This window comes from Periplaneta americana, chromosome 6, assembly GCF_040183065.1.
Source record: "Periplaneta americana isolate PAMFEO1 chromosome 6, P.americana_PAMFEO1_priV1, whole genome shotgun sequence".
Classification (NCBI taxonomy): Eukaryota; Metazoa; Arthropoda; class Insecta; order Blattodea; family Blattidae; genus Periplaneta; species Periplaneta americana.
The window spans coordinates 147666253-147691252 of NC_091122.1; the positions used below are offsets into that span (position 1 = coordinate 147666253).

The window sequence follows — 25000 nt, forward strand, 5'->3', positions numbered from 1 at the left end:
CCTGCAATAATGACGAGAGATGAGTGCGAGGGTGATTCTCAAATTTCCCCACACGCCACTGATTATCCCGCTGCCGCTCTTCACGATGCCGAAAGTCCTCAAGCTCTGCAGTGCATGGCGTGATGCATACTTGTCAGGGGCAGTGCACTCTGTGCAGTCTACGAATGAAACATGGGGGTCGAGGTCACAAAAGTTGGAGAGCTTCGTGGTAGCTGAACTATTTCGAAGACTGGCGCCATCCGACCGAGTTCGTTGGAATGTTTATAATATTCCACTGAGTCAGTTCTAACTCGTATAGCAAGAACTGCTGATTACGTTTCAGTGCAGAAGGAGTTTTTTTTTCTGAAGAAAGCAATTACAACTACCGCGCCCACTGCTGGCTAAGTGATTAAGAACGAGACCTGCAAGCAGTACATCTCCTTGCACTTCCAATTACGTAATTGATAATGATTGTACGGTTATTGAATTAACAGTCCACGTTTACTTAACTTCAGAATCCACCCCCGCCTCCTCCTCCCCCGCAACATCGTCACACATACACCCCTGCATCGTTTTCTTCTTCATTATTCTCTTGATCAGTGTTGTATGGTTTTCTTATTCTTCCTCTTCTTCAGAGATTTAAGTTCTTTGATTCCTCCCTCGTTTACATAAGGATGGTGAATTTATATACTTAAGGGATTAAGTAATAGGTACAGCTTACAGCAGTAAAATTATGGAAATATTAAACTTTTTTTCCTCCATTACTGTATCTTGTACAATAATGAAAACTTTTACGTGTAAAACACTGTCCTTTTGCTATATGAAAAAATATTTTTACAATTAAAAAAATTATTTACTTTTTTTTTTCAAAATTCATTTCACTGTGCAGTGATGAAGCATTTCCCACATAACTCAAAACTATCCAACATTCAGTAATGAAATTTTTTATCTATATTTATGCATGTTATATCTAGAATATGATGCAAGATCACTTTTCTACCTTTGATAGATTGTCTGATAAAAATAAATTCATTTAAAAATGGTCAAGTATCAGTACTTTCTTCTAACTCAAAATAATTAAAAAATATTATTTATTAAGGAATGCAGTTGAAGAGCATGATATTGTAAACATGAGTTTCAGTAATTAAATACAAGAGACAGAACATGAAAAAGTTAACAAGTTTATGAATTATGACGCTTCATCACTGCACAGTGAACTGCCACCATTTTGAATTTGTAAAAACATATGTAAATATATTTTTTTTTAAATTGCAAAAATATTTTTTCATATAGCAGAAGAACAATGTTTTACACATACCAATTTTCATTAATATACAAGGTACAGTAATGATGGAAGAAAAAGTTGAGTATTTCCAAAAAAAATTACTGCTGTAAGCCGTACCTAACCCCTTAAGATGACAATCTATAAGTAAGGCCTACAGCATTTATTAAAAGTAACGTATAATACTACTTACTTACTAACCTATAACTTTTAGAGAACCCGCAGGTTCATTGCCGCCCCCGCATAAGCCCGCCATCAGTCTCTAGCCTGAGCAAGATTAATACAGTCCCTAGTATCCTATCCCACCTCCCTCAAATTCATTTTAACATTATCCTCCCATCTATGTCTCGACCTCTCCAAAGGTCTTTTTCCCTCCGACCTCCCAACTAACACTCTATATGCATTTATGGATTCGCCCATACGTGCTACGTGTTCTGCCATCTCAAACGTCTGGATTTAATGCTAATTTTGTCAGGTGAAGAATACAATGCTTGAAGTTCTACGTTGGGTAACTTTCTCCATTCTCCTGTAACTTCATCCCTCTTAGTCCCAAATATTTTCCTAAGCATCTTATTCTCAAACACCCTTAAGCTATGTTTCTCTCTCAAAGTGAGAGTCCAAGTTTCACAACCATAAAGAACAACCGGTAATATAACTGTTCTATAAATTTTAACTTTCAGCTTTTTTGAGAGCAGATTGAATGACAAAAGCTTCTCAACCGAATAATAACAGGCATTCCCCATATTTATTCTGCGTTTAATTTCCTCATGAGTGTCAGTTATATTTGTTAATCTACTGTTGCTCCAAGGTATTTGGATTTTTCCATCTCTTCAAAGAATAAAATTTTCAATTTTTATATTTCCGTTTCATACTATGTTCTGGTCACGAGATATAATCATATACTTTGTTTTTTCGGAACTTACTTCCAAATCTATTTCTTTACTTGCTTCAAGTAAAATTCCTGTGTTTTCTCTATTAGTTTGTGGATTTTCTTCTAACATATTCACGTCATCCGCATAGACAAGCAGCTGATGTAACCCGTTCAATTCCAAACCCTCTCTGTTTTCCGGGACTTTCGCAATGGCATATTCTAGAGCAAAGTTAAAAAGTAAAGGTGATAGTGCATCTCCTTGCTTTAGCCCACAGTGAATTGGAAAGGCATCTGACTGAAACTCACCTATACCGACTCTGCTGTACGTTTCACTGAGACACATTTTAATTATCGGTTTAGTTTCTTGAGAATATCGAATTCAATAAGAATATTATATAAAACTTCTCTCTTAACCGAGTCATATATCTTTTTTAAATTTATGAATAACTGATGTACTGTACCCTTATATTCCCATTTTCTCCAATATCTGTCAGAATAAAAACATCTGATGAGTATTCGATCTACTACGCTTAAAACCACACTGATGATCCTCAATAATTTCATCTACATATGGAGTTGATCTTCTCAAAAGAATATTGAACAAAATTTTGTATGACGTGAACAAAAGTGACATTCCTCGAAAGATACTAGACCTACAGTTAATCTTTTCCCCCTTCTTAAAGATAGGTACAATTATGGACTCCTTCCATTGTTCTGTTACAATTTCCTTTTTCCGAAATATCAAGTACAAGTTTATAAATTTCAATGGTGATTGCAGTTAAAATTGAAATCCCAGACCCGTCAAACTTTGTACTTAGAAATAATTATTTTTATGAAAAAATATTTTTGCGACCATTATTGTGCGAGTTATGATATCAACAAGAACACTTTTAAATGCCACCCTATAGTTTAAAAGTCTGCAAGAAGATTTTTTTGTGTTATATGTAATTATTTTTATACAGAAGCACTATGGTATGGTTACTATGGTAACAGTTTTATTATTTATACATTTTGTTACTTCTTCTGTTATGAAAGCAGTTTATTGATAATATCAACATAAAACAAAATGTTAACAAAAAGTGAGAGAATTGAATCCTGAAAACAATAGGATTGGTTGACAGAAATAGTACACAATAAGTGGTATGCACACTTTTTAATTAAATTTATCGAAATCGGCTACCTATTTCTCGGTCAACTACACTGTTCTATCGAAATCGTGTTCATTTAACTCCTGCAAAAGTCGGACTTTATAAGTGTGATATTTAGTACTGCGCAATATTCTCCAGGACTGCCTCCGTGGTCTGTAGGTCAGCATGCTGGTTTCCAGATCAGGAGGTTCCGGCTCTCGGTGAATTTTTCTTGAAGAAGAAGAATTCCCTGGGTGTCTAGAGTCTGGAAATTTGTATGAATGTGATTGTGAGTGTGCCGAGTTAATATTAATTAACCAATCATCACAAATATAAAAATATATCAGGACTGTCGCTGGGCAGTAACCTGAACACACGTTTCAGCGTCACATTGTTGACAAGTAATTCCATCTAATAGATGCTATAGAGTTACCAACAACGAAAAAAAAAATATATATTCTCCAGTAATATTAACAAAATTTGAGGACCGAATGAGCAGCGCTCGTGTTCGGTCGCATTTCAGATATGTTATTAATAGGCCTATAAGAGAATATACAAAGTAAAATAAAATAAGAACTGAAATTAAAATTTACTGGTACAGGGAAATTATACAATATATTAATATAAGAGGAATATAGAAAATAAAATAAAATAGGAACTAAAATTAAAATTACGGCTGCAATGAAATTATATAATATAATATTAACATAGAGAAGAATAATATCGTACGTGAATAAAGTAGGACAATTTATGAAAAAAATATATATTACAAAATTCTGATTGAGGCTTTTGTCCCAAATGCCCTTATTCCATTTTAATTGGAATTATGCGTTACTTTTGAAACCTTGCAGAACCTTGTACACTACCAATTTTATAACTTGGAGAAGTAGAAGAAGAAGAAGAGTTAATTAAATTTATCAAAGCGATTTAGTTCAGGAAGTCTTTCAACTGCTCAAAAATTGTTTTATTATAATTAGCAGACGTACTTTCATTTGTTCATATTTAAATACCACAAATGCAACCTGTGACGACCTTCGAAATTCTGTATAGGCCTACGTCCAACCTTGAATTGTTTGCAAGAACATTCATTCATGAAAAATAAAGTTCTTATCATTTTCGTAAATGTTACAGCTTGTGGGGGGTTTCATGTGAATTTCATCAGCAAAATTGCACTTACCATTCAATATTAAATATTTTTATACATACGAAGGGAATTTTTGTAAGAAATAAGCAAGTTCCTATATGTATGAGCTATTCCATCTCAAATCGACCGAAATATAGAGAAAATTGACCTTACAATTTCTAAATACAATGAAACTTTTTTTGTACGTAGAGAACTGTGATACAATGCTTTGTGCAAAGTTTGAGGCATCAGAACTTTATAGTGTTTAAATTAAAAATATTTAAATTTATCGTATTTTCATAAAATTAGCAACTTTAAACTGTTGTATCTCCGAAGCCCTTTCACCCAATGATCAAAATCATGGTTTATTTTGATGCTGAGAAATTTAAGTTTATATTGACATATAAACAGATTTCCTTCCTTTATGGAAATAGAGAAATTAGATTTTTCCTCATTAAGACGCCTTTGTCCACGAAAAAATATTTTAAAAATATATAGTTAGATTCCGCATTGAAAGTACAAATAAACACATATTTTTTACTGATGGCACGTTGATAAAGTATTGAAAATATCAAATAAAGAAAATAAATAGTACGCGCGTGAACTAACCAGCTGACTGTGAGGCGGGAGCTAGCCGAGGTAAGCAAGGCCAGGAGACAAACACGTGATGTTTCGTCTAGTAGCGCATAGCTGGGCTAGCTTTATCACAGGTTGTCATAAACACAGGAGTAAAATGACGCCCATCGCTCGCTTATCTTCAGCTCTCGTCCAGTGCATGCGGTACTGCGTCGTTCAAGTCCTGGCGTGTGACAATAATCTATTTAATACCTTCGAAACTTATTGCCATACCACTAAGCAAACAATGCCGAATCCCTCTTAATAATGCAAGGTTTTTTCTCAATATTTTTTACATTTTTACAAATAAGCAAAAAGCCTAAAAGTAAGTAAAATCAGATTATCTGTCTCTCTCAGTGTAGAATAAAAATGATTACTTCTTAACATAACCTACCAAATGTCAGCTTCAAAATGAGCTCCCGTTCAATGTTCTGCAGTAAATGGTTCCAGACTTCTGAACGCTGAAAGAGGCTTGTTTTTATACAATACGCTAAATTTGTCACTCAATAATACGAAAACCGTTTGACTTTCGATAGTATATTTTTGAAAATGTACTCTCCTCAGCACCTTATATAAATAGAGAAAAAATTAGGGTATAAAAAATGCGAGGTTTTTTACTGATCGATTTCATATGGAATAGCCCGTATAAACTAGGATTTTTCAAAAGAAAGGCATAATTATAATTAAAATTGAATGAAGGGATTTTGGTCAGAAAGCTCAGACACGTCAAACTTTGTGCTGAAAAAGGAATACTGTTATGATAACGAGATATTTTTGGGACTATTGTTGTGCGAGTTATGATGTATGGACAGAAATGTCATTTGTTACATGATAAGGGAAGTGAACTATTGCAAAACGCGCAATGCTTATAATGTATCACTATGGTGACCATTGTTTTTTCTTTGTTTGCAGCATGCGAACAACGTGCGCCAGTGCGCCATGGAGTACGTCCAGCGGCGCCAAGCGCGGCGCCCCAGCACGGCGTGCAGCCTGGCGGAGCTGGGCGAGGTGCACTACCTGCCCGCCGCCAAGCCCGGCACCTTCTTCGCCCGCGACAACGTGTCCAACTTCATATCGTGGTGCCGCCGCGGCCTGTGTGTGCTGGAGTGCCTGCTGTTCGAGACGGACGACCTGATCCTCCGCAAGAACGAGAAGCACGTGATCCTGTGCCTGCTGGAGGTGGCGCGCCGCGGCGCCAAGTTCGGCATGCTGGCGCCCATGCTGGTGCAGCTGGAGCGGGAGATCGACCGGGAGATCGCTGCCGAGCAGCGCGGCCTGCAGCGCGGCGACAGCCTGGACGACAGCGACGACGACGAGCAGTACGGACCCATGCCGCAGATCGTCACCAACGACCTCAAGAGCCTCGACGAGATGGTGAGTAGTGTCTCAAATATTTATGTACTGTGCTCTTCCCCAGAGAAAGGATGGGCTGTTTCAAGTCTGTGTTCTATAGCGCGATTCACACGATAACATTTGGCGGTCCGCCATCGTAATATTAATAAAGAATGAGACATGACACTAGTGTTCTATTGCAGTGGTTTTCAACTGCCGGTCCGCGGCGAAAATTCGTAGATTTAAATTTTAGTAGGCTATTAATTTTTTCCGTAATTATACAGAAAGCAGAGTTTCTATTTATCTTTAATATAATTTTACAATATTATCTGAACTTCCCGCATACTATGAGAATGGGAAGCTAAACTTGCATATTTAATTGACATGTTCTCTCTTCTTAATGACTTAAACTTATCTCTTCAGTGAACAATGACAACCGTGTTTACTCTCTAAAATAAAATAGATATATTCATGAAGAAATGAGCTCTTTTGAGACAACATTTGCAAGAAAATAACTTGGAAATGTTTCCCTTTCTCCAAGAATTTCTAACCGTGGCTGACATAATTGAAGTAGGTATATTTAATGCCGTAAACCAACATCTGTCCCGCGCCGTGGCGTCGCAGTCTAAGGCATCCTGCCTAGGACTCCCGTTACGGAATTCGGCCAGTGTATGGGAACGGTGCCCACCCAGCATCGTGATGCACTTGGGGAGCTACGATAGGTAGCGAAATCCGGTTGCGAATGCCAGCTATAACGGCTGGGGGAATCATCGTGCTAATCACACGATACCTCCATTCTGGTTGGATGATTGTCCACCTCTGCTTCGGCATGTGGACGTGAGGCCAGCAGCCGGCTGGTCGGTCTAGGCCCTTCACGGGCTGTAGCGTCACGGATTATTATTTATTATTATAAACCAACATCTCAGCAACTTGATGAATGAAATGGAATGGATTTAACTGAGGGGGCACGGATGGCCCAGCACTGCGACCTCTTGAGATCTATTGCGCTAACCCTCAATATAGAATGAATTGCATGCCACGGTTCCCCTACGCGCACCGCCCTAACCACATGACTCCATTAACTACCGGTTCCTACAGCCGACAGAATCCATATACCATTCCTGCTTCGGCAACTTCCCCCAAGGCCCTCCTGTCGGTCCGAGGCGAAACTCCTCCCACGAGTAGGTCCACCTCGGGTGCCATTGCAGAAGCCATCCAACATCGCTAAACTACATTCCACGGAGGCCGGTCGAGAGAGTCAGCAGCTTCGGGAGGCCGCCGATAGAGTGATCTGAAAAACCAGAAACGGGATAACGAGGAAAGGATGATGGGGGAGGAAAGGAAGTGGCGAAGATGAGTGAGGTTCCAATCGCCTGATAAAGTTACCTGATATTCATCCATAGGAGTGAGGGATAAACCCCGAACAAACCTCACTCAGGCAACTCGTCCTGACCGGGAATCGAATCCGGGATCGCTGAGTTCGGAGTTAGGCTCACTAGCCCCTGAGCCACAACGGTGGACTAACTTAATGAAAGTTTCAATCACTACTATCTTAAGGGTCATAAAGGAGATCCTTGGCAAGGGGATGTTTGGATAATTCATCCTTTTACGCAGGACGTGGACTGCCATCGACTAACTCTTCAGGAGGAAGAAAATTTAGCTGAAATTTCACCTGATGTAACTCTCAACTCCAGATTCAAAAACAAGTCATTCAATCAGTTTTGGTTATCAGCATGTGAAGAATATCAGCAGAAAAGAATTGAAATTACTAATGACTTTTTCAACAACATATTTATGTGAAACAACTTTCTCTGCAATTAAGACAAAATACAGGGACAGAATGGATGTTGATGCCGCCCTCCTTCTTGCAGTATCCACTTTAGATCTAAGAATCCACAAGATTTTGGCAAATAGGCAGCAGCATAAGTCTCATCGAATCCATAAGAATAACTTTCCAGAGAAATAGGATAAATGCTGATGTGATTGTTCAATTGGTAATTTTAAATACGAGGGAGAGTCAAAAAGTAACCGTAATAATTGTTTTAATTGAATATGTAGGCTACAGTAAGACTACAAACACTATATGTAGGCTAGTACTACGACCTGCTATGTGAGTCTGATTTTATATATATATATATATATATATATATATATATATATATATATATATATATTAAGGTTACTTTTTGACTCAGCCTAGTATCATTCTATGAACATATAAATCTTCAATTGTAATTTAAAAAAATAGCGTGTGTTTTTCTGTTTTTCCAGTCCTCATCATTTCTGCTTGACTTTTAGGGGTCTGCGAGTGTCGAAAGATGAAAATCGCGGTTCTATGGTCCGTCCCAGGTATCTGTAGAGTAGAAATACGAACCAAGACCTATGCTCAAGTGTTATGTGGGAAGGCTAGGGCCAATGATCGCTCTGGGGGGAGGTGTTGGTTGAACGAAGTTTCGCTTGCAGGGATTGGATTATTTCTATCTCAACTCTGCTCTCTCTACCTTCTACCACGAGCGACCTCGAGCTGATGCTGCCCGCAATGCACTCCGGCACAGATAGTCTCCGCTCCCATATGCGCGAAGTTACTCCACAGATTCCTGGACTGACCATAGTGTACAGAATTCCTCTTAGGTACACATAGCTGTCATGGCGGTCTAGAGCGCTGAATTTATAACCGTAAGATAGTCAGGAGATCACTTCTTGAAATATGTCATTTTCAAAAAAAATTGCATGCTAATAAATTGCATTGTTCAAGTCATATTCTATGTCATTTTGATACTTTTAAACCTTATAGTCACTTTAGAACAATACTCTGAAAATCGTCAGAACTAACTACCGGACTCTGTATAAATGACAGGAAGTAGCAGGAAAGTCGATTTGCACATCTAACTAATTGCAAAACTAAACAAATTAAAGTCTTAATGCATCTCATTTCACGTAGAGAAATTTTTAGAGTACTAATTAAAAAAAAGAACTAAAATAGCTTCACGGCCAAGCGATGGAACACAGAACATGAGCATTTAGAGCAGCGGTGACCAAAGCGGGTGTTGTGATTACATCGTGTAACCTGTCTCTACAAGCAGTAAGAGGTGGTTTCGTAAAGAATGAGGAGAACTTTTTTGTTGTTCTGTCGGACAAAATGTAATATGTTTACTTTGCTCAACGGTTCAATTAGGAGTATATAGAAACATTAATTGCCACGCTGAATAATGTATTATTATTATTATTATTATTATTATTATTATTATTATTATTATTATTATTATTATTATTATTATATTACTGACCTTAAGTATGTATTTGTATAATTCTTCTGTACGTGCATGAATATTGATATTTTTAGATCTTCTCTCTAGAAGGATAAAATTATTAGATTTTACCTCAATTTTAATCTTCTTAATCTTTAGATGAGGGTAAATATTTATTAGTTATTCGTTTAATAATAATATTGTAGAAAAACTGATTCAATATTATGTGCCAACGAATTGTTAATCGCCAGGAATTGACATGTCTTAAATCATAGCCAGGAAGAGAAAGATGAGATAAATAAATGTAAGGGAATCAGCTACGTTATGGGCTTTGAAATATCTCTTGCTCTAAAGCCTTTTAATAGAACAGAATTTCTAAAAAAAAGTAATGATTAAAATAGCTTAAATAACTTGTCCATAAGCAGTTTTTAATTTTGAAAAACTACGAATTTCTCGACCAAGTATCGAGAGAAGAATTCAGAAAATTCCTGATTATATTCAAGAGGAAGGTTAAAAAAAGAAGCAAGATGACACCAATGACATTACTGATTTTTATCCGCGGGATTGATCAAGATGTCAGTACAGGAACCACCACCGGTTGTAGTTTTCATGCCAAGTACCTTTTCTCCGTATCCTTACTTCATAGGCTGTCTGTCGCATCTAATCACTGCAGCTCGAGTTTTGGTCACCGCTGCCCCTGGTTTAGAGTCCTTAACAGCAGAGACTAACTTACAGGAGATTTAAAGCGCGCACATGTTTAAAAATGGCTGCAAAAACAATTGTGTTGAATGGCACAAGTTTCTGAAATTTTGTCAGAAACATCTAAGTATCGAGATATCTTTTTAAGAGTAAAAACAAAAACTGATATTTTTCTTGAAAAATGTCAATATTTCACTTCATTGTACCTCTAAAGACCGTACCGTACATTCAATGTTTGAATCACCCAATGTCCCTGCGCTGCGAGCCGATGACCTCATATGTGTTCTACTGCGATTGTTGTTGATGGAGGAAAGTCGAAGGAACTGGTCCGTCTTTATGTCTGGTAATGTTTCCCCGGCACCCAGTCATATAATTTCAGTATTTGCGACTTGTTTATGGCCAGTTTAGTGGCTGCGATTATTCGGGACTGTGTAGGAAGTCCGTGCAGTTTATTGTACCCTATTACACGTTGTGCAACTTGTCACCGACTCAATAGAGTTAATGGACCAGCCGAGGATTATAACTCATATCATGTGTGGAGTTGCTTTTTGTATATGCTTGCTGTTAACTCTTATTTTTTTATTTGATGTTGAAATACTGTAGTACGGGTTCTGTAATACACCTCATTAGTATATTATTTGAGTCTTTTAAAGATTTTCACTAGGGCGGCTTCCTCAAATGGTATGCCGGTATTTCAGTTTTGGAACATATGTAGAATGAAAGAAGTATAGGCTCAGTTAGTTATGATTTTTTAAATTTTAGTAAGTTATTTTACGACGCTTTATAAACATCTTAGGTTATTTAGCGTCTGAATGAGATGAAGGTGATAATGCCGGTGAAACCAGTCCGGGGTCCAACACCGAAAGTTACCCAGCATTTGCTCATATTGGGTTGAGGGGAAACCCCGGAAAAAACCTCAACCTGGTAACTTGTCCCGACCGGGAATCGAAGCCGGGCCACCTGGTTTTGCGGCTAGACGCGCTAACCGTTATTCCACAGGTGTGGACGTTAGTTATGATGTAATGTCTCGAGTTTGGAACAAAAATTACGTATAATAATGAATTTATCCATAATTAGTTTGCCTATTTAGATTTGCTGTATTTACTCGAATATAATACGCATTCCGATTTTTTATCTTAAAATTCAGAAAAAAATACTGGCTAATATAATACGTATCTGTGCTAAATTCACTCAAGATTAAAATTATATTATCAAGATAGGTTGTAAAAGCACTCCATTATCTCTAGCTACCACATTCATCCTCACTTGCATTATCAGAACTGGAACTTCCGGTCAACAGGTCTGGATTGATAACAGAACATTGATGGACAATGACTGACATCAAGACATTCTTTCATCAATAATTATTGCTAATTCTTTTGGTTTATTTAAAAACGCGCGTTTGTTGAAAATTATGTACATAAAATCTCAGAATAAAATAAAAATTGTCAGTAAGCCATTTCACTACCGTAGTTAAAAATATTAGTAGTATTAATAATTATTTTCAAAAATTGACAAGAAGTTACGAATGAAAAGTTCGCAAAAGATAAGAAAACACGTACACACGAAGGTCGTTCCTGTCAGCGGTTTCCCAGCGAGTATCTCGTAGCATAAATAGAGATTATATTTAAATGTGTTTGAGTCTGGGTGTTTGCATGCGAATATAATACGTCATCGAATATAATACGCACCCCAGTTTTCAAAACGACATAATATTGTCAAGAAAAGTGCGTGTTATAATCGCATAAATACGGTACGTTCCGAGACACATGAACATATATCTAAAGTGTAGCCTAATTAAATCATTCATCCTCTTCGTTGTTTGAATTGACTCCTGTCAAAAAAATCGACGCTCCAGACAATCGGTTGATGGTATTCATGCATCAGTTAGAAAGTAAGTCATTAAAGTCATCCCATTAGAGACCATGGATGTCCGTATTGTGGCTGGAGGTTAAGTCTTCCACCTTTAAAGACAATCGGCATTAATGGCAGTAGGGATGTCAGTCCTACGTACCCGCCGCCTTTATCTCTAAGGAAATGTTCCTGGTACTCAATTCTGTTAGAGGCTGAGTAAACCCCAAGGCCATAGTGCGGCCGAAATAATTATTTCAATGAAGAAAATCCATGACCTCATCGGGAATCGAACCTGCGACCTTTCGGCTTGGAGAGTTACCACAGTCTACTATATACAGTCACGAAGCTTGAGTTTTGAGGGTGCTAGAAACAATAGACTGTGACGGTACTATTTTGCATTGCCTGTAATGAGGCGATATTAGCGATCCTAGTGGTGAGCAACTATCTAATGTTTGCATATTTACTACGTATTGAGCTTCGCGACTGTATATACTAGACTGTGGCGTTACGCCTTTGCGTACTCTAAGCTAGAAAGTAAGAGAAGAACTTTTGATTAATATCACCATTTCAGATGCAGTTCTTAATCCGATAACTTGATGGCTTTATGGCTTCTTTCTTCCTCTGTGATTCATCCCGTTCCAAGCGATGGCTCAGTTTATTTGAAAGAGGGTTTGCACATTTTATTGTTACTAACTATGGAGTTCTTGGTAGTCAATTGATGATCCCGGAATCTTGTGGTGAATCACTGAGCCATTGTAATCAAGATGAAAGTCGTTTCAAGCCGTACCGTTCTTTTCAAATTCAGTTGTGAATGGCTCAGTACAAGCAGAAACACCTATTTTGAAAATACTGTAGTTTCCAACGAAGACTACTGCCGGATCTTGGACCATGCCTGTGAAGTGTGTTTCAAACGAAGGCGTATAAAAACCTGCTTTGCATTAAATAGTAACAAGCTTAGCTCCGTTTCCTTACCGTAAAGTAATATTGTTCTGTGACCAGGAATAATTATCGACTGAAGGTCTTCTGGATTATATTTAATGTTAATGAATAGGGCGTGTTGCGTTATATAGCCAAATCTCGGTATATTCTCTGTTAAGAGGAAAGGTTGACGCTGAATTGAATTATTATTATTATTATTATTATTATTATTATTATTATTATTATTATTATTATTATTATTATTATTATACTCTCTACTCTCTATTACACTCTCTATGACCATAAATATAATGCAGACATCCGACAAGAACTAAATATCGCAGCCATTACAGAGACAATCCACAAGTATCGGAACAACTGGCATGGGCATGTTCTACGGATGCCAAATGATAGACTACCCAGGAGATTATTAAATTACAGACCCCTTGTATACCGAGATCGTGGACGCCCAAAGAAGCGATGGAGAGACCAGCTTTTCACCTGAGACGGAAGAGGCCAAATGGCCTAAACCCTGATAGCTATTGATGATGATGATGATGATTATTATTATTATTATTATCATTATTATTATTATTGCTATTATTATTATTATTATTATTATTATTATTATTATTATTATGTTTCCTTTTTCTTCTTTATTTTTTATAAATTACATTGTTAGTCTTAAACATTGTAATTGGGCTTTGCCTGTTTTCTTCAATAATAAATAAATACATACATACATAAGTAAATAACTAAATACATAGGTAAATAAATGAGTAAATTAATAAATAAATTAATAAATTAATTAATTAAATAAAACGAAGATAAGTGAAATTCATTTTGAATTCAGAATATTTTTCATATTGTGTCGTACGTAATTAATTATTCCAGTGTTTTTCAAACTTTTTCTACCGTGGAACCGGTTCTAACCTGAAGTGTAACCACGGAATCCATTGCCTCTCTTTGGTGGTATTATTATTATTATTATTATTATTATTATTATTATTATTATTATTATGTTTCCTTTTTCTTCTTTATTTTTTATAAATTACATTGTCAGTCTTGAACATTGTAATTGGGCTTTGCCTGTTTTCTTCAATAATAAATAAATACATACATACATAAGTAAATAACTAAATATATAGGTAAATAAATGAGTAAATGAATAAATAAATAAATAAATTAATTAATTAAATAAAACGAAGATAAGTGAAATTCATTTTGAATTCAGAATATTTTTCATATTGTGTCGTACGTAATTAATTATTCCAGTGTTTTTCAAACTTTTTCTACCGTGGAACCGGTTCTAACCTGAAGTGTAACCACGGAATCCATTGCCTCTCTTTGGTGGTATTATTATTATTATTATTATTATTATTATTATTATTATTATTATTATTATTACATATTTATTGAAGTGGATGGAACTGCAAAACTGAAACTGTGCTAATTATGCACATGCATTGTCATTTTCAATCTCATTGTAATCACAGATTTGATACCGATTTCACTGTCATATTTTATAAAAACTTTTTAAAAGTGTAAAAAGAACAGTAATTTTTTCATGATAAACATTTATAATATTTTATTAGTATTTAATAATTAACAAACACGTGCAAGCTAGTATCTCAAAAATAAAATTATTTTCATAGGGTTAATATGTTTATTTTTAAGCCCGCAGATTTTTTTTTCTATCAAATTTTATGACGAAAGGTAATAATCTCGTATCTCCTGCTGCATTTAGTCTGTTTCAGTATTTTGTTTTGGTAGTCACATACGCAGAAAATCTAGCTATAAAAGCGATGTAAATAATACATTTTACTTTTCGTTTTAGATTAATAATAATAATAATAATAATAATAATAATAATAATTACTGGTATTATAATAATTTATTTTTATTGGTGTGATGTTTCATGGTAATGAGTCACATTTTTGTATAAATGTTATAGTATCCTCTAAGTAAAAAATATAGATGAATATCGATTACTGCAATAAAGAAATTGAATGTTATTCAGTAATGCCAACTGAGAAAAGCGAAATACGAGTTTAAAAATGTTAATTACATGTACTGCGCTTTTCTCTTATTATAACAGAAATAACAGAAATACGTTTTCATTATCTACTGAAATCATAATTTAATTAAAACATTTTATAGTATAATTACAAATAACCTGATTAATACATTAATTAAATGAACAATAATTGTTATGAAGGAGTGTCATTTTCTTTAGATACAATGGACATGGAATTAGAAGATGAAGATGTAGATGTGGAAGTAGGATTTCGCACTTTATTTAGTGCAATGGATTTACGTGGAGTCGACCTGGTTGGTGAGTTGGTAGGTACTTTAGTAGGTTATTTTACGACGCTTTATCAACATCTTAGGCTATTTAGCGTCTGAATGAGATGAAGGTGATAATGCTGGTGAAGTGAGTCCAAGGTCCAACACCGAAAGTTACACAGCATTTCCTCATATTGGGTTGAGGGAAAACCCCGGAAAAAACCTCAACCAGGTAACTTGCCCCGACCGGGAATCGAACCCGGGCCACCTGGTTTCGCGGATAGATGCGCTAACCGTTACTCCACAGGTGTGGACGGTTGGTGAGTTGGTATAGCGCTGGCCTTCTATGCCCAAGGTTGCGGGTTTGATCCCGGGCCAGGTCGATGGCATTTAAGTGTGCTTAAATACGACAGGCCCATGTCAGTAGATTTACTGGCATGTAAAAGAACTCCTACGGGACAAAATTCCGGCACATCCGGCGACGCTGATATAACCTCTGTAGTTGTGAGCGTCGTTAAATAAAACATAACATTTTTTTAACATTTACTTGGAAACAGTTGGCGACACTGACTAAACAAAAGAACGATCATGCGATAAATTGATAGTGATAAATCGAGCTGCAGAAATAATCGCGATGTATGACTGTGATTGGTTGGAATTAAAAATTTCATTACATTTCATTGGCTGAAAATGGAATGACGTCATATATGGAATTCCTTGTCACAAAGTATTAGGGGCTGCAAGACAACAAACATCTTTAAGAACTGCTTAAAAGATAACCTTATTAGCATTTCACTCCAATCATACTGATTTAAACTATCACTGACTACATTGTTACTTCTTTCTTTAGACAACATCCTGATTGTGCTGTATTTTCAAAATTGTCTCATAATAATCTCTTTCTATTATCTAATATTATTTGAAATATATTAACATTCTATGTATTTTAGTTTAATTCTGCTACACAGTTTATTTCAGTGTTTAATTAATAGTTCATAGTATTTTGTTGTTTAATTCGTAAATAACTCTTGTATACATGTAACTCTCATCTAAATCAAATTGTTGAATTCTTTGTAAGTTCATGCATATGTATATACACTTTTTGCTGGTTGAGTGGAAGAGAAGGCCTTACGGCCTTAACTCTTCCATCTAAAATAAATCATTGTTATTATTATTATTATTATTATTATTATTATTATTATTATTATTATTATTATTATTATTATTATAAACGAAATAGTCACCATAAAATGACACTATTACTAACCATGCACCCAAACAGCATCGCTGGATTATCATAATCCTGGAAGCAGCATCAGTAAAGAACATTAAATTTACAGTGTTGCCATATCCTGAGCTTTAATTCATATTTCTGAGAAAAATATGCGGGATTTGGAATTTATGTAGATATAAAAACTTCCCGGTTTTATGTAAAGTAAAGGAACGCGTAGTGGAGTGCGTGTCTTACAACTTTACTTCTCCTTTGTATTGAAAACCAATGCGGTAATACCCTCCCTCGACGTCGCATACAACATTCTACAAACTTTAAAGAGGATGTGTCATAATATCCTCTGGGTCGGCATTGCAGTGTTTTCCTTTCCAGAATGATTGCGCACTGCTTTCCGTGGTATTCATGCAGCATACATTTTCCTCGTCAGAGATTCTGTGGAAGTAATCTCTGGTATGCGAACTGTCACGGTCGTTGTTGGCATGCCCACTATTCACATATCGGAATATGACCGACCCTCATTAGCATTTATTGTAAATATATACATCCCACCCTCTGTCGAGACGCCAGACGTTTCGTAATAGGTTTTCCCACTTCATGCCTACATGGACCAGACACGCCAAGATTTCGTACAATGGCGTGCCAGCCAGCAGTTCAAACTACAAGCGTGTTTTTCTCCAACCGACATGATCCATTGTCATAAAAGAGAATTCGTATTGATTGAGACGTCTTGTTAATATTGGCGTCTTGTGTAACGCTTACGCCTTTATCGTGTTCAGACCCGGGAACATGGTCTGTGCTGACTGGGCGTTGGATTGCAAAGCATAATTAAAACACTTTTCTCGAGTTTCGGACGTGGAGGTGGAGAATTTGTTTCCGAGCCAGAACCGATACTAGTGGAGTTCCTAACGCGATTGTATTGCAGAACTTTGTTATGAATGCCTATAGCGACATAAATGCATATGTAATAAGTGCTTGAAAAGTGTATGGGAACTGTTTCTTTGGGCGTATTTAATATTCTGAACGGAATATGTAAGCTTACTGCTTACATGCAGAATACAAATATAACTGATCAGACGACTTTGGAATCGTAAAAACAAGTGAGTGACGTTTGACAGCTTAAGGTGGACTGTGGAGGTAAAATATGGAAGATCGAGATTGACTTTTCGGACTTCTTGCAGAAATATGGAGACTTAAAGAAATAAGAAACGAATAGCCGCTGGTGTGATATAGAGGTGGTCTAGGCTGAACTCGGGTGATGGTTCGAATACCGCTTGAGATTAATAATTTAATAGGAATACAGAGTGATTCAGTGACTATTTTACAAACTCTTAGGAAAGATAGAGGAGACAATTATGAACCTATGTCCGGAAACATTCTGTTTGGTAGTTACAAGCATAGATATGTTAATCGGTGTAACCAGCTAGAATCGAACTCAAGGCCATCCTTTTGAAGTGTTGTTGCAGACGACATGTTCCTGCAAATGTTGGTGATATCTCATAAACATGGTATAATCTAGTTAGCATCGCAAATGATATTTTGTGCGAGATCGTGCGTATTTGCTTGGTTTCCGCACAAAACCAATCCGCGGAAAGTCTAAAATTCCACATTCAGTATTCCCAACCTAACACGCATAACAGTTTCCCTCTTCTTACCGCGTAAGGGACATATTGATTTTACTGCTTTAGGCTTTTAACATATTATTTTTAGAGACGTTCAATATAGTAATAATTATAAATTGGAAACTTATCCCTGCAATTTCACCTAAATTGCACTGTTAATTATTGTTTTTAAATATTTGTAAAAATTAAGTAAACTCTACTACTGCACTAAAGTTACTGCATTCGTGATGCAAGTAACATTAAGGAAGCCGTGAAAAAAATCAACAAACTTGCCGATGTTATTACTGCAATATGTTATATAAATATGATTAAAATATTAAAATGAAAAATAAATCATTAGATAACCTTACCGTTTGTTTTAAGTTCGCATTTATAGACTGGGGGGAAAAAGACAGATGTATATCACGGCGTGCTGGAGTATAGTAAACACAAAAAACATTGTAAAGCAACAGTGTTGAAGATAGATATTTTTGTTTTGCAAATTTGCCGTCATTGAACAGAAACCAAGATGGAGATTTCATTGCAACTAATTAGAAATTCCTCTTTCAGGTATGTAATAAACGGTCTTCGCACAAAATAATGTACGATACACGAGCGGTATGTTTTCTTTCAATTCTTGGAAATTAAAAAAAGCTCAGCTACGTTTCGCTTTTTCAGACTTTTTCTTGAACATGAAAACTTCAACATACCGCTCTTGTAACGCATATTACTATTGTCTGAATAAACCTTGAAGCTTTCCTTCTATTGCCTTTTGCTCTTCCATAAATGAAATGCATATCAGCAAGTTGCGAGAAAAGTTGCATAAACTTGTCCACGAACATTCCCTTAATAGGTTGACGCAAAAAACCGATCTTCCTCTCGCTCAGTAAAATTGTAATAGATTCTTAAAAAGAACTATCACAATATTACTCATATCACAATATTACCAATCTTTACCCTACATCTGTCGATAGGTGATCGTATACACATCTGATTCTAGGAAATATTTGCAGGACACTGAGCTATGCGCCTATCATGACTTCCGTCACATTTTTTTTTTTCGCTTGTGTTTATACAGGAACATTTTTTTTTTCCAGAACGAGAATTTGTTTTTCTTCCAAGGCCTTGGCTTCGCTTTTTAAAATGGCTGAAGGTTAAGTCCACAGTAGGGTTCAGGGCCTTTAAAGATTGTTTATTTGGTTACGTTTTATCCGAGGTTTTCTTTTCCAACTGTTGAACTAATATTAGATAATGCCATGGCGTAATTCGAAGTTTTTGCATCTGGAAAAACTCGGAAAATCTGTACCAGGTTATTAACCGGAAGAAGATTTCAACTCCCACCCGAGTACGACTACGGAGCACCTGTCCCCAGAGTGTGCTGGTGTCCTATGTTGTCGTAAGTGGTAGACTTGCATCATGCCGACTATATGATCAGAAATTCTCAGTATATATGACAAAATCTTGAAAGAAATTAGAGCTGAAAGTGCCAGAGGCTAACCCTTGAAGGTGCATAATGATAATAATGATTTATAAATGAATTTGCATTTCCAAGTTTCTGTACAAACAAAGCCGACACACACGCTGCTGTTGTCGTTTTGACGCATATGGCGTGAGTGTCATTGGATGAAATTCATAACATTCGTGGGGAATCGATCCGAGAAGACCTCGAGAAGAGACACTTCAACACGCGCTGGTCCAATTAGAACACGTTAGTAGGACTGGCGGAACAAGTGTTGTGTTAATTACAACACAGCTGTCGTCCTCTTTGACAGTCCCCAGCTTTTTTCACCTGTCCGCAAACAAGTGGCGTACATGCCGTCCGCAAGAATTTCCAATACAAGTGACAGCTGTTAATGAGAGCTTCGGTACACGATACCTGTGGAGATAATTTACAACGGTAAATTCTTCCTTCTTGACTGTATCGTCCTGGGTGGTCCTTGCCTAAACTAGGCTCTATGCTTGATAAAAAAATGAGTGACCGCATCTGTAGAAATGTTTGAATCTCTTCTACTTATAATCTCACAGATAATGCCGCTTATAGTGTAGACGAAGGTAATTGTAAACAGGGGGTAATTGTAAACAAATGCTGTGAAAAATACAAAACTGTCAATATAAAAATTTTAATTCGGGGAATACTTAAATTAACAAAGCAATTTGGTGCCAAATAGGAGTAACTGCTTAGTTGTGAACGAATCTTTTGTAAGGGTCTACAAAAAAAGTTGAGAAAGTATTTTGCTTCAACTTCACTTTTGGCATTGAAAGTAAACGTACAGTGCTATTTTTTAATAATATATTCCTTCTATGGCTAATGTATAGTAGTTAACATTTATTACAATGGTTTTGAGATCTCCCATAACCTCAGTTCATTAAATTATGACGTTAATTGCTTGGGGGTAATTGTAAACATGTTTTACTATGGTTACATTTCGTACTTTTAAGTAATCAAAATGCCAAGAAATTATATCCAACTACACTGTGGAGGATTTAGAGAGGGCTTATCTTTACTAATCATCCTAGTTAAACGATTAGCCTATTAGATATAGTTTTTTCCTTCAAAAAGACGTACTCAATGCTGTTGCTCAATGATATAGATACAAACTTACTGTAACAAAAAAAAAATCGCACCTTATAAAAAACATGTAATTAATGCTTAAGTAATGTGTAGAAACTGGCTTAACGTAACATAGAAACCCGCTTTTTTGAGGCCCTGACTGTGGCTAGTATCAGGAAATATTAGTACTACATTTCAGTGTTATTATTTATTGCACAGTGGTGTATACGAAGTGTTAAGAAAAAAGTATCCAATATTTTAGGAGGTGATAGTATACATTAAAACTAGAAAATAATGTTTAATAAACATGGGTCCTACAACACATACTTTCTGAGATCTGAACACTTGTTCATAGGAGGTGCTCAATGTGACGTCCATTTATGGCAATGCATTTCTCTGTCCAACAGTACAGCACACTACCAGATAATCATACCGTAGTTGACACCCCTGACATGGAATACTGATACGTCGCAAGGAATACTGTAAACAAAAGTTTGGTTTCGGATATGAGCGGTGTTCAGCAGAGATGATGATGTGAATTTTCGTAATCAGCATGTGTGAGTTGATGAAAATCCCCATGCAGTTGAAGAAAAACATCAGCAACGATTCTCAATCAACTTATGGGCGGGCGTTCTTGGTTATAAATTAATAGGGCCATACGTGCTACCACATAGATTAACTGGGGATCGTTATCAGGACTTTCTTATTAACATATTAAAACAAATTTCAAAGAGTGTGTGATTCCTTACGCCGAAGGGCAGAGGAATGCATTGCCATGAATGGACGTCAAATTGAGTATCTCCTATGAACAAGTGTTCAGATCTCAGAAAGTAGTGTTTTGGACCCATGTTCATTAGACATTATTTTCTTGTTTTGATGTATACTAGCACCGCCTAAAATATTGGGTACTTTTTTTTAGCACCCTGTATATACACAGTAGTCTCGATTTTTCCGAGTTAATGTGGACCAAGACTACCTCGGATAAGCAAAAACTCGGATAAAACAGATTATTACTGAACAACTGTATTTTAATTAGAAATTAGACAAACTCTTTACTAATAGGCTAAATAGAATAAACAAACGAGGTTAATATGAACTCAAGGCGTTTAAAACACAGTACGTATACTTACTTACTTACTGGCTTTTAAAGAACCCAGAGGTTCATTGCCGCCCTCACATAAGCCCCATTGGTCCCTATCCTGAGCAAGATTAATCCATTCTCTATCATCATATCCCACCTCCCTCAAATCCATTTTAATATTATCTTCCCATCTACGTCTCGGCCTCCCTAAAGGTCTTTTTCCCTCCGGCCTCCCAGCTAACACTCTATATGCATTTCTAAATTCGCCCATACGTGCTACATGCCCTGCCCATCTCAAACGTCTGGATTTAATGTTCCTAATTATGTCAGGTGAAGAATACAATGCGTGCAGCTCTGTGTTGTGTAACTTTCTCCATTCTCCTGTAACTTCATCCCTCTTAGCCCCAAATATTTTCCTAAGCACCTTATTCTCAAACACCACACAGTACGTATACATTTAGAAAAGTAACTAACATGCAATACTGTACAGTACTGATGGAAACGCGACCGTTATTTCAAGTATTTTTTTTTTGAATCGGTATCGGATTACACGGAATCTCTACTGTATTTGTTTTACTATATTAATCCATTTTAACGGTACGTTTATTCTTCCCATTGCTGTTCATAGCATTGTCCTAGGTACACTGTCGTAAAATGCTTTCTCCAAATCGATAAGAGTCATATGTGTATCTACAGGGACATCATTTTATTTTTACTAACATTTTTAATATTAACCAGGCTATACCTTTAGAGAACCGGAAAACCAGTTTGCTACCCCCTTCCACGACTGTAGTTCGATGATACTGGCGTAAAACACAAACAAATCACTCTACTAGGTATAGGAGGGAAGAAAAGTAGTTCATCCATTTACGTAAACTAGGAAATATCGCGATTTTGAGTTCGATAGTTTTCATTAGGTTTTTGTTTAATCAAAATACAGTAGTGCATTAAGAATAAGTGTTTTTACTCACGAACTGAGTTATCCCCATGCGAACGTATTCATTATGCAGTGTATATTATACTGTCTATATCACATTAGCGTACAATATAGAGAAAGAAGTTAAATTGAAAAATAATCATAATATGAATATTTGAACACATTTTTGAAAATGGTGGCTGTTCATTTCGATACAGGCTTCAGTTCTTTTGTGCATATTATCGCACTATGGACTATTGCATCTAATTCCAATTGCCAATTTCGTCCTTCGTACTAGTAACTCATATTGAAATAATTCTGTACCTACTCTAGAAAGAGTACCGTACGTACTGTAAATTCAATCTTCACTTCTGCCCGACCCGGACAGATAAAATTACTCAGACATGCTATCTACTGTCCGTCCAAGTGGTTATGCCGCAGGATCGTAGAAAGGGGGGGTAATCACGTGACAGTTAATTACTTAACGAGGCCCTTTTATTTAAGTTATTTAAACAGTTGTATAATATTACGTAGACGTCCAATTCCTGACAGAAATTAATGTTTTCAGAAAAGAGCTAAGACAGCCCAGCTTTTACAGAAGGGCGAACAGAAGCAGGTGGGGGAAATCGGTATGCGACGTAGGCAAACGGACAGTACCTGTGCGAAAATATGATTCAATATTGAAAGCTCTTTCGTCACTGGAAAACGTGAACATATTTCTGGAACGTACTATGCTCATTAACTCAGTGCTGTTTACTATATGTGGTCTTGATTCTGTGTGGAGGACAGTTGGAACTTCATTAGTAGAAGGGGTGGGAGCGAAGTACATTAAAAAACTCAGGTACAATAAAAATTGAAGTAAAAATAAAATGATGTCTCTGTATAATCTTGTAGTTTTACAATCATATTTACGTATCGGAAGTAGCCCAAAGTAAATCCTTTTGGAACTCCCTTAAGGAGCTTAAGCACGCCACCATGTCTGGTAGTTGCGACAGTGGCCTTCATTACCGAGAGCGAAAATTTGCAAACCGCATCGTGTAACCAGCAATCAGTGACTGCTTCTCCTGACAGATATTCCTCCAAGTCATTGGGGAACGTAAAGCTGTCCTTGACGCTCGAGCTCGGGGCTCATTCACTTTTTAACACGACACGGAAAAGGTGCGTAATTACACGATTCGAGAGCTTCACCCTGCAGAAATAGGCTTGTTTGTTGCCACTTTCAAAGACTCTCTTCAGATGTCGTGGTTGTTTTGTGTCAGGTTGGTGAATGGAAGGCTGAAGGAATCTCCCTGTAAAGACAGAAGAATGTTGTCAAAATCTATGGAGGACAGCCTAGCGTCCACTTCACTGCTCGACAGCTGTAACGGTTACACCCGGCAGTTCCCACTGAGCACTTATGACTTGTGCCTTCTTCTTGTATGCATGATTTATTTCTTTGGCAAGGAGAACTAGTACTTAAACTAATTCAATCCCTTTCACTTAGTTCTCACCCACACAGCACAGCCAACTCGTAAACAGTAAACCATTATCGACTTATCTCGAAAGCAAGATGAAGAAACCGTTATCCTTTCAGGTGCATTCGTGCATGTGGCATATATGCGAAAAGCTTCTTACGTGTTTACGTATCTGTTCGTCTATACAAACGGAAGAAATTCTTCTCGTTGGCCGGACTTCACTGAACTTGACTCGTCAGTTTCACAGACTTTAACCGACAGAATTGGCATAGGTAATGGTCACGAGAGGTTTTGATTTTACCGATACATTTACGAACAGCTTTAGTATAGTGAACTTATCAACAGTAATCTCACTAGAGGTTTTGATTTATCTAGAGAAAATCAAAACTCGAGTGGGATTTAATTGACTATTACACGATTTGAAGAAAGTATATACAGATTAGAAGGAATAAAGTATTCTAACACAATAAAATATTAATTTACTTACTAAAATTCTATTTCGCTAATGTTAGCTTCACCAAAACGTTTGAAGGAGCCGCTATTTTCAGTTGACTACCTATGCGGTAAACGACGATCGCAAAGCATGTTTTATTGTACCTTAAATAATTTGCAGTTTGAAATGTTGGCAAACAAAGGGAGGTGATAAAAACAGAAGAAAGTAGCTGTATAAAGATTAGAAGAAATTAAATACTCTAATACACTAAAATAGGTATTAATTGACTTACTAAAATTCTATTTCACTAATGTTAGCTTTACCAAAACGTTTGAAGGAGCCGCCATTTTCCGTTGACTATCTATGCGGAAAACGACGATCGCAAAGCATGTTTTATAGTAC

The 25000-nt window shown here is 36.5% G+C and overlaps 1 protein-coding gene across 1 annotated transcript in view; it reads left to right on the forward strand.

Annotated features, from left to right (window-relative positions):
- Positions 1–25000, forward strand: part of pigs (pickled eggs) — a 339813-nt gene that overhangs the window by 135348 nt on the left and 179465 nt on the right. The window contains exon 3 of the mRNA XM_069829267.1: positions 5910–6371. Within this exon, the coding sequence (XP_069685368.1) occupies positions 5910–6371 (462 nt within the window). The remainder of the gene's footprint in view (positions 1–5909; positions 6372–25000) is intronic.